At 49.4% G+C, this 12,191-nt stretch overlaps 1 protein-coding gene across 1 annotated transcript in view; it reads right to left on the reverse strand.

Moving 5' to 3' along the window:
* Positions 1-12,191, reverse strand: part of LOC149429360 (transforming growth factor beta-1-induced transcript 1 protein-like) — a 39,188-nt gene that overhangs the window by 12,597 nt on the left and 14,400 nt on the right. Inside the window, exons 6-7 of the mRNA XM_089666500.1 lie at positions 6,983-7,061; positions 932-1,208 (exon numbers count right to left, since the gene is read on the reverse strand). Coding sequence (XP_089522626.1) covers positions 932-1,208; positions 6,983-7,061 — 356 coding nt within the window. The remainder of the gene's footprint in view (positions 1-931; positions 1,209-6,982; positions 7,062-12,191) is intronic.

Here is a 12,191-nt window from a genome sequence, read left to right on the forward strand (position 1 = left end):
TGTGTGTGTGTATGTATATGTGTGTGTGTGTGTGTATGTATATGTGTGTGTGTATGTATATGTGTGTGTATGTATATGTGTGTGTGTGTGTGTGTGTGTATATGTGTGTGTATGTATGTGTGTGTGTGTGTGTATGTATATGTGTGTGTGTGTGTGTATGTATATGTGTGTGTGTGTATGTATATGTGTGTGTGTGTGTGTGTTGTATGTATATGTGTGTGTATGTATATGTGTGTGTGTATGTATATGTGTGTGTGTGTGTGTGTATGTATATGTGTGTGTGTGTGTGTGTGTGTATGTATATGTGTGTGTGTGTGTGTGTGTGTGTGTGTATGTATATGTGTGTGTGTATGTATATGTTAGGTGTGTGTGTGTATGTGTGTGTGTGTGTGTGTATGTATGTATATATGTGTGTGTGTGTGTGTGTGTGTGTGTATGTGTGTGTGTGTGTGTATGTGTGGTGTATGTATATGTGTGTGTGTGGTGTGGTGTAGGTATAATAACTGTTTGTTGTATGTGACATGTGTATGTGTGTACTGTGTAGTCATATAGTATATAGTACAGACACATACATAGTCACACACACACTTATAGTATGTGTATACATACTATATGTCACTGCTCAGTGTATAGTATAGTGTATATATATATGTGTATTAGTGACATGTCTGGATATAGGGTACTATGTGTGTGTATGCTACTCATATAAGTACATACTATACGATATACCCCATATTTATGTGTATATATATGTGTGTCATGTATCAGTACTGTATAGTACTATACACTCATATATATGATATACTGTGATACATAGATATATATTAGTAGTGTATGAGACATAGAACACACAGACATGTGTGATATGACATGTACATATACATGAGTATAGTATATATAATATCGTGTTCAACAGCTTCAGAGAAGTTACCTGCCCCGCGATTGGCCGCTGGCAGCTCTGACACAGTCCTTTGCTCAGAGTTTCGATCCCTTGTTGTTTCAAGCCCAGATTGAAGCTTTACCATCATGGAGTCCAAGTCACTTCTGGGGCCACATTTAGTACTGGCTGTTTCTTCTGATTGGCCAGCAGGAGGTGCTGCCACATGGCTTTCTTCTGCTCCATTGGCTGGTAACACTCCGGCTCCGGGGTTATCGATTGGCTGGGGAATTTCAGATTCCCCCGGAGTGGATAATGGTTCCTGAGCTGCCTGCAATGAGGGTAAAGATAATCACCATCATGGTCTATGGCCACAAGATGGAAACAAAGCGGACTTCAACAGGAAGAGCCAACCTACTGCCATTGGGGTGGTGGTGGTGGAGGGAGGGTGGAGGAGATGTGGTGGAGGGATGATGGAGGTGATGGAGGGATGATGGTGGAGGAGGGATCTGAGATTGGGGGACATTTTATCTCTCTATAAATCCAACAATTCAGGCCTTCCTATTGGTTGTCCTGGGCTGACAGATTAATAAGCCTTTCTGCTGTAATGATGGGGGAGGGGGATGGTGTGAGTGGAAGGGGGGTGGGATGTATTGGTTTATATTGTTTTTTATTCCTTGATCTCACAATTTAAAGATGAGGTGATGAGATTCTCGTATATTAGGGGGAAAAAAATTCACATTTTCTGAAGATATGAAATAAAGGTAACATTAACCCAAACCCTACTGGCCTTAAATCGCTCAGACTATCATTTTGGTACCAATTAATTTCATATGGAGATCCGTATATTCCTCTCACCTCCTGTGTCACCCATAGAACCTCTATACATGATATAGCCGTGTGTATGTAGCAGAGTGCCCCTTTATTCATTTCCTCAGCTGGTTTGGACTCCTCCAACTCCAATCCACACAATCCCCTTGGCTCTCATCATCCCCCTGGACACACACAGGAGATGTAATTCCAGCTCCTCCCACCCCCTGGTGCTCAGAAGGACCCCGCTTGATGGGGCAGCAGTGTCTGGGCAGGTTAGCTATCCCCACATGCTGGGCCTTTCATCACTGGATCCAGCAGTGAATTCAGGAGGACGTAGCTTCCCTGTAAGTCCCCATCGCAGTGGACTGAATGACTCCAAGGACCCCTTCAACCACCTGAACCTCCAGACTAAACACCCCTCCAGCCTTCCCTTTGTGGAACCAGCCTGGCAACCCTTCTACCCTACTGTATCCCCTGGGGAGGCTACCACCCTACTGTATGCCCTGGGGAGGCTACCACCCTACTGTATCCCCAGGGGAGGCTACCACCCTATTGTGTGCCCTGGGGAGGCTACCACCCTATTGTATGCCCTGGGGAGGCTACACCCTATTGTGTGCCCTGGGGAGGCTACCACCCTATTGTATGCCCTGGGGAGGCTACCACCCTATTGTATGCCCTGGGGAGGCTACCACCCTATTGTATGCCCTGGGGAGGCTACCACCCTATTGTATGCCCGGGGGAGGCTACCACTCTATTGTGTGCCCTGGGGAGGCTACCGCCCTATTGTGTGCCCTGGGGAGGCTACCACCCTATTGTGTGCCCTGGGGAGGCTACCACCCTATTGTGTGCCCTGGGGAGGCTACCACCCTATTGTATGCCCTGGGGAGGATACCACCCTATTGTATGCCCTGGGGAGGCTACCACCCTATTGTATCCCCTGGGGAGGCTACCACCCTATTGTATCCCCCTGGGGAGGCTACCACCCTATTGTATCCCCTGGGGAGGCTACCACCCTACTGTATGCCCTGGGGAGGCTACCACCCTACTGTATGCCCTGGGGAGCTTACCACCCTATTGTATGCCCTGGGGAGGCTACCACCCTATTGTATGCCCTGTGGAGGCTACCACCCTATTGTATGCCCTGGGGAGGCTACCACCCTATTGTGTGCCCTGGGGAGGCTACCACCCTATTGTATGCCCTGGGGAGCCTACCACCCTATTGTATGCCCTGGGGAGGCTACCACCCTATTGTATGCCCTGGGGAGGCTACCACCCTATTGTATGCCCTGGGGAGGCTACCACCCTATTGTATCCCCTGGGGAGGCTACCACCCTATTGTATCCCCTGGGGAGGCTACCACCCTACTGTGTGCCCTGGGGAGGCTACCACCCTATTGTGTGCCCAGGGGAGGCTACCACCCTACTGTGTGCCCTGGGGAGGCTACCACCCTATTGTGTGCCCTGCGGAGGCTACCACTCTATTGTGTGCCTGGGGAGGCTACCACCCTATTGTGTGCCCTGGGGAGGCTACCACCCTATTGTGTGCCCTGGGGAGGCTACCACCCTATTGTGTGCCCCTGGGGAGGGCTACCACCCTATTGTGTGCCCTGGGGAGGCTACCACCCTATTGTGTGCCCTGGGGAGGCTACATCCCCCAACATTTGTACCCTGTAGTACACCCTGCAGGGCATATGATGCTTCCTGTACAGGATACCAGAGGTGGGTTCTGGACAGGAAATACCTTTGTCCATTATTTCAGTAATGGTCCCTTTTAAGGGGGATGACTTTGAATGCAATTGTGAGCATTGAGGGGTTCTCACCCGTGTAGGCTGAGGGGTTCCGGGGTAGTCTGGTTGGAGAAGAGAGGACTGACTCAATGCTCTCAGGATTGGCAAGTCATTATTAGGGACGGGGAATTCCGAGACTTTGGCAGACTTTGGGCTGGAGAAATCCTCAAAACCCTCATACAGGGACTGTGGTCCTGAAGGGGATAACCCACCTGCAGGAGAGGTCTAAAAGGAGCAGGAAGCCATCAGCCGGAGTCGGTGAAGGGGAGTGTGTGGCAGGAGCCGCACACAGGTCCGGCGGCCATTTTGGAGAGTGGCTGAATTAGCCACAGGAGATTTTTCATGCACTTTATCAATTTACATTTTAATTACTTTGGAAACTTTTACAAATAGTTTTTATGAACTTTGTGGATGATAATCCTTTAATAAATGAATGCTTAAAAAGTACTACACTATACGGCTCTTTCATATATTACCGGCTCTGAGCCAACTGCTCTCCGAGACCCCCACAGGAAGCATGGCTGGCATGTGAAGCTGGTGTCCGGATGAGGGACCTATGCTCCTGGCTGGCTGTTCCATTTAAAGGGGTTCTATGTGCATCTGGTGAGTGCGCATTTTATATATTGCTGCCACATCACAAGGATTATCATTATGAGAATTACCTATGAAGTTGGATTTTAACCACTTGTTATTGCTGACCTACCTGAGTCACGCCTGCCTTGTTATTGCTGACCTACCTGAGTCACGCCTGCCTTGTTATTGCTGACCTACCTGAGTCAGGCCTGCCTTGTTATTGCTGACCTACCTGAGTCAGGCCTGCCTTGTTATTGCTGACCTACCTGAGTCAGGCCTGCCTTGTTATTGCTGACCTACCTGAGTCACGCCTGCCTTGTTATTGCTGACCTACCTGAGTCACGCCTGCCTTGTTATTGCTGACCTACCTGAGTCAGGCCTGCCTTGTTATTGCTGACCTACCTGAGGGCCTGCCTTGTTATTGCTGACCTACCTGAGTCAGGCCTGCCTTGTTATTGCTGACCTACCTGAGTCAGGCCTGCCTTGTTATTGCTGACCTACCTGAGTCAGGCCTGCCTTGTTATTGCTGACCTACCTGAGTCAGGCCTGCCTTGTTATTGCTGACCTACCTGAGTCACGCCTGTCCACACATCTCCTCTCATTAGGACCAGCTATATTATTCCTCATTTGTGCGCCTCAATTAGCGCCGTACGGCTTTGGTGGATTTATTGCAGAGAATGTTTACATGTCAGATTATAGCACTGCACCTTCATATACATGAATATACCCCCCCCCCAACACTCTTACCATGTAGTATACCCTGTAGAGCATATACCCCCCCCCCCCCCCAACACTCTTACCATGTAGTATACCCTGTAGAGAATATACCCCCCCCCAACACTCTTACCATGTAGTATACCCTGTAGAGCATATACCCCCCCCCCCAACACTCTTACTATGTAGTATACCCTGTAGAGAATATACCCCCCCCCAACACTCTTACCATGTAGTATACCCTGTAGAGCATATACCCCCCCCCCCCCCAACACTCTTACCATGTAGTATACCCTGTAGAGAATATACCCCCCCCCCAACACTCTTACCATGTAGTATACCCTGTAGAGCATATACCCCCCCCCCCAACACTCTTACCATGTAGTATACCCTGTAGAGCATATACCCCCCCCCCCAGCACTCTTACCATGTAGTATACCCTGTAGAGCATATACCCCCCCCCCAACACTCTTACTATGTAGTATACCCTGTAGAGCATATCCCCCCCCCCAACACTCTTACCATGTAGTATACCCTGTAGAGCATATATACCCCCCCCCCCAAACTCTTACCATGTAGTATACCCTGTAGAGCATATACCCCCCCCCAACACTCTTACCATGTAGTATACCCTGTAGAGAATATACCCCCCCCCCCCCAACACTCTTACCATGTAGTATACCCTGTAGAGAATATACCCCCCCCCAGCACTCTTACCATGTAGTATACCCTGTAGAGCATATACCCCCCCCCCCAGCACTCTTACCATGTAGTATACCCTGTAGAGCATATACCCCCCCCCCCCAACACTCTTACCATGTAGTATACCCTGTAGAGCATATCCCTCCCCCCCCAACACTCTTACCATGTAGTATACCCTGTAGAGCAAATACCCCCCCCCCCAACACTCTTACCATGTAGTATACCCTGTAGAGCAAATACCCCCCCCCCCCCCAACACTCTTACCATGTAGTATACCCTGTAGAGCATATACCCCCCCCAACACTCTTACCATGTAGTATACCCTGTAGAGCATATACCCCCCCCCCCCAACACTCTTACCATGTACTATACCCTGTAGAGCATATACCCCCCCCAACACTCTTACCATGAAGTATACCCTGTAGAGCATATACCCCCCCCCCCCCAACACTCTTACCATGTAGTATACCCTGTAGAGCATATACCCCCCCCCCCCCCAACACTCTTACCATGTAGTATACCCTGTAGAGCATATCCCCCCCCCCCCAACACTCTTACCATGTAGTATACACTGTAGAGCATATACCCCCCCCAACACTCTTACCATGTAGTATACCCTGTAGAGCATATACCCCCCCCCCCCAACACTCTTACCATGTAGTATACACTGTAGAGCATATACCCCCCCCCAACACTTTTACCATGTAGTATACCCTGTAGAGCATATACCCCCCCCCCCAACACTCTTACCATGTAGTATACCCTGTAGAGCATATACCCCCCCCCCCCCAACACTCTTACCATGTAGTATACCCTGTAGAGCATATACCCCCCCCCCCCAACACTCTTACCATGTAGTATACACTGTAGAGCATATACCCCCCCCAACACTCTTACCATGTAGTATACCCTGTAGAGCATATACCCCCCCCCCCCAACACTCTTACCATGTAGTATACCCTGTAGAGCATATACCCCCCCCCCAACACTTTTACCATGTAGTATACCCTGTAGAGCATATACCCCCCCCCCCCAACACTCTTACCATGTAGTATACCCTGTAGAGCATATACCCCCCCCCCCAACACTCTTACCATGTAGCACATACAACCATCAGCAATGACACGGTGCATGTAACCGTGTATTGTGCACATCCCCCAGCAGTGACACTCTGTAAGACTTGGATCCTGGCACTACCACCCCCCAAATATGTTCTGTAGTATGTACATGCCGCCCCAGAAATGACACCCATGTGGCATGGCCACCCCAAGCACTGCAAACCTCTTACATACCATATAGTACATCCCCCCCCATCCCCCAACCCTTGTACCTGTAACACGCTCATCCTTGGCACCTTGTAGTAACCCCCATAGATGGACCCCCCTCAGCCCTGACACCCGGAAGTATGGCCGCCATCATGTATATTCCCAGCCTTTATGCCGTGTAACATGTACAATCACCCTGAACCCAGAAAACTGTCTACAACAAAATATGGAAAATATAAAGTTCTTTCTGACCGTATTCTGCTTGTGGAAGTCTGAGAGGGAGGCCATTAGTCTGTCCAGCTCCAGCGTGGCGGAGGAGGCCGATAATACCCTGCAAGACAGAAAGGTGCAATTATTCCACCCAATCCTGTGTGTCACATGTCAACTGTCCCCGCAACATATACATGGACAATCCCGGGACACGGCACATGTCAACTGTCCCCGCAACATATACATGGACAATCCCGGGACACGGCACACGTGGACTGTCCCCACAACATATACATGGACAATCCCGGGACACGGCACATGTCAACTGTCCCCACAACATATACATGGACAATCCCGGGACACGGCACATGTCAACTGTCCCCGCAACATATACATAGACAATCCCGGGACACGGCACACGTGGACTGTCCCTGCAACATATACATGGACAATTCCGGGACACGGCACACGTGGACTGTCCCCACAACATATACATGGACAATCCTGGGACACGGCACATGTCAACTGTCCCCGCAACATATACATGGACAATCCCGGGACACGGCACATGTCAACTGTCCCCGCAACATATACATGGACAATCCCGTGACCTGTCATATGTGAACTGTCTCCCATAACATATCATACATGGAGAATCCCGTGACACGTCTTATGTGAACTGTCCCCATAACATATCATACATGGAGAATACCGTGGCACGTCATATGTGAACTGTCTCCCATAACATATCATACATGGACAATCCCGGGACACGTCACATGTGAACTGTCTCCCCAACATATACATGGACAATCCCGTAACACGTCATATGTGAACTGTCCCTACAACATATACATGAACAATCCCGTGACACGTCATATGTGAATTGTCCCCGCAACATAAACATGGACAATCCTGTGACCTGACATATGTGAACTGTCCCTGCAACATATACATGGACAATCCTGTGACCTGACATATGTGAACTGTCCCTGCAACATATACATGGACAATCCCATGACCTGTCATATGTGAACTGTCTCCCATAACATATCATACATGGACAATCCTGTGACACGTCATATGTTGACATTCATGTTACCATGTAGCGGAGGGCCCATGTACTCACCACGCTCAGATGCAGGTCCAATGAACTGCTTTTCATACACCTCAATCCAAGGAAGATGCACTTCTCTGCTTTCCTCCCTCACCGGGAGAGGTCACACCGGATGAGACATGTGATCTGCAGCCAGGTGAGAGGCCCTCCATGGAATCGGCGTGTGAGCAGCCAGGTCAGAAGATGGTAGCATGCAGCTTCTCCAGGAGGCCAAGCAACTGTGGGAAACCCCTCCCTGATGCTGAGCCTAGGTTCACACGTATGCTTTGCAGGAATCCCCATGATCTGCATTGAAATCGCACTGCCCTTCAGATCCGCTGCGGTGTCAGGTAACACATCATATGCAGATCATAAATGTAGTGCGGTGTGAGCAACATATTACCCCGGATCACATGGTACCAAACGACCATGTGATCCCGTTTCAGCGCGGCTCCAAAAAAAGGCGCATGCAGATCTTTGGTATCCCTCCAGCTGTTTGCCTTTGTTACCGGAGCTACCTTGGACTTTATTAGAGGGACACTCCTCCGGAGAATCAGTGGCCGTTCGTGTTGTCAACTGCTTTCCAGGACTAATGATTCCCAGCTAGACTCTGCTGTTATATACAGTCTGCCAGGGACAACTTCCCTGATTGGTCCGCTGTCTTCTGTCCTGCCGTGTATGCGTGTTCTGTGCCACCCCGACCCTGCTTTGTGTTACCGATTCCAAGTTACTGTCCTCTGTCTGATGAGCTCCACGAGACGAGATCTCCAATTCCTGCTTCATCCAATTGTATTGTCCTCCTTATATTGGAAGGTGTTGGTGCCATATAAATCCTGTATCATATCATTACCCCACACTGGGATTCCTCCTGTGACCCATTGTGTTACGCTGGGATTCCTCCTGCGACCCATTGTGTTACACTGGGATTCCTCCTGCGACCCATTGTGTTACACTGGGATTCCTCCTGCGACTCATTCTGTTACACTGGGATTCCTCCGGCGACCCCATTGTGTTACACTGGGATTCCTCCTGCGACCCATTGTGTTACACTGGGATTCCTCCTGCGACCCATTCTGTTACACTGGGATTCCTCCGGCGACCCCATTGTGTTACACTGGGATTCCTCCTGCGACCCATTGTGTTACACTGGGATTCCTCCTGCGACCCATTGTGTTACACTGGGATTCCTCCTGCGACCCATTGTGTTACACTGGGATTCCTCCTGCGACCCATTGTGTTACACTGGGATTCCTCCTGCGACCCATTGTGTTACACTGGGATTCCTCCTGCGACCCATTGTGTTACACTGGGATTCCTCCTGCGACCCATTGTGTTACACTGGGATTCCTCCGGCGACCCATTGTGTTACACTGGGATTCCTCCTGCGACCCCATTGTGTTACACTGGGATTCCTCCTGTGACCCATTGTGTTATACTGGGATTCCTCCTGCGACCTATTGTGTTACACTGGGATTCCTCCGGCGACCCATTGTGTTACACTGGGATTCCTCCTGCGACCCATTGTGTTACACTGGGATTCCTCCTGCGACCCCATTGTGTTACACTGGGATTCCTCCTGCGACCCATTGTGTTACACTGGGATTCCTCCTGCAACCCATTGTGTTACACTGGGATTCCTCCTGCGACCCATTGTGTTACACTGGGATTCCTCCTGTGACCCATTGTGTTACACTGGGATTCCTCCTGCGACCCATTGTGTTACACTGGGATTCCTCCTGCGACCCATTGTGTTACACTGGGATTCCTCCTGCTACCCATTGTGTTACACTGGGATTCCTCCTGCGACCCATTGTGTTACGCTGGGATTCCTCCGGCGACCCATTGTGTTACGCTGGGATTCCTCCTGCGACCTATTGTGTTACGCTGGGATTCCTCCTGCGACCCCATTGTGTTACACTGGGATTCCTCCTGCGACCCCATTGTGTTACACTGGGATTCCTCCTGCGACCCATTGTGTTACGCTGGGATTCCTCCGGCGACCCATTGTGTTACGCTGGGATTCCTCCTGCGACCTATTGTGTTACGCTGGGATTCCTCCTGCGACCCCATTGTGTTACACTGGGATTCCTCCTGCGACCCCATTGTGTTACACTGGGATTCCTCCTGCGACCCATTGTGTTACACCAAGACTGACCATGAGACAGTAATGATGGGAGTGGTAGGCAGCAGTGCCCAGCAGTACTACTTCTTAGAGAAGCAGGCAACTTACTGCCTCTGCAAGGGACGGCTCAGCTATAGACAGAGTTATATATGATGAAGCACAGACAAGAAATCTCTGGGGGCAAGGAGGGGGCACCCCATAATGCATATTGGGGAAGGCAGACACCACATTGGAGGTCACATCAATATTTCTAGCAGGGTACCCAAGTATACAAGGCCAGGTCACGGAGCCAAGATTGCAGTGACTGGTCCTATAATATGGGATTCTAACGGCTCAGCAGGCAGAACTGACCATTAATGCCTTTGAGGGGGAAGCAAGAAGGTTAATTCTACATCTCCCAGGAGAAGACCAAGAGTCCCCCGAGAGGATAGTCAGCTACTTAGAAGGGGTAAATTGCCAAGCAGCAGCCATAGGGAACTTTAGTGCCCATTTCATCTGGAGAAAGCCAGGTAAGTGAGAATTAATTCTGCAGGACACGCTGGAACTTCAAGATAGCAGCAGAGATATGCCATAGAGAAAGGGGTTAGTAGGACAGCCTTGCCGGGGGTGATGAAGATGGGACAGCCTTGCCGGGGGTGATGAAGATGGGACAGCCTTGCCGGGGGTGATGAAGATGGGACAGCCTTGCCGGGGGTGATGAAGATGGGACAGCCTTGCCGGGGGTGATGAAGATGGGACAGCCTTGCCGGGGGTGATGAAGATGGGACAGCCTTGACGGGGGTGATGAAGATGGGACAGCCTTGTGGGGGGGTGATGAAGATGGGACAGCCTTGCCGGGGGTGATGAAGATGGGACAGCCTTGCCGGGGGTGATGAAGATGGGACAGCCTTGCCGGGGGTGATGAAGATGGGACAGCCTTGCCGGGGGTGATGAAGATGGGACAGCCTTGCCGGGGGTGATGAAGATGGGACAGCCTTGCCGGGGGTGATGAAGATGGCTGAAGGAATAACTTGTAGATGGACTACTGTCAGAGCAAGCTTGCAGGACAAAGATAGAAGCAACCGCAATCAGAAGTTCTATGGTCTGTTAGAAGCGGCTTTAGCAAGTCAGGAGCAGAGAGCCGCAGGTCCAGACACACTTAAGGCCGTCATTGGTGGAAATCGATAGAACCACCTTCCACCATCCACCAATCAGAAGGCATGGCTCTGCTCTAGACGGTTATGTCAGGGTTGTTCTGGCATGAAATGTATGAATATTATTGAAACGTTCAGCCTGACTTCAGGTTAACTCAAAACCACAGATGTTCACATGAGCTCAGAATCCTAGTCTCAGGACTGTAGAACCCTAAGAGTTTGATGTGCATGAGAGGTGGGTGCTCAGGACACTTACCATTTGGTCAATAAGGAGATTTACTCTTCAAACAGACAAATACCAGCTTTATAACTGAGACAGACAAGTCTACGACTTCCCACTTAAAAAGAAACAACACTTTTTGCCTGTTCAGCCGTTCCCATTGTTGTTCTGTCCATGAAAGTGCACCAAAAATCAATAATTGAGTGGAACTTTCTAGAACCTTTCTACAAATCAAATAGAAGATCTGGCAAGGTCAAATGGGAGTGAACTGAATTTTTTACTTTTTTAAAACAATATTTTAGACCTAATGGGACAATATTGGAATTGGGAAATAAGTTTAAAACACTTTTCAAGTTATTTATATAGCAGACATCACACTGTGTAAGAGGACTCATGATGAGAATAATGGTAGCATCTATAAATGTGATTGTAAGAAATATGTTACATAGTTTGGCTGAAAAAAAGACAAAAGTCCATCCAGTTCAACCATAAAAATAAAAAAATAAATAATTAAAAAAAACTTATAATCCTACACCCACAGTGTATCCAGAGGAAGGCAGAAAACCCAGCAAAGCACTATCCAATGTGCTCCTGCAGGGAAAAATTCCTTCCAGATCCCCCGAGAGGCAATCGGATATTCCCTGGATCAACGTTCCCTATAAATGTTATATCCAGTTATA

Source organism: Staurois parvus, unplaced genomic scaffold (genome assembly GCF_062004578.1).
Source record: "Staurois parvus isolate SC_StPar_1 unplaced genomic scaffold, SC_StPar_1.0 ptg002738l, whole genome shotgun sequence".
In the NCBI taxonomy this organism is placed as follows: Eukaryota; Metazoa; Chordata; class Amphibia; order Anura; family Ranidae; genus Staurois; species Staurois parvus.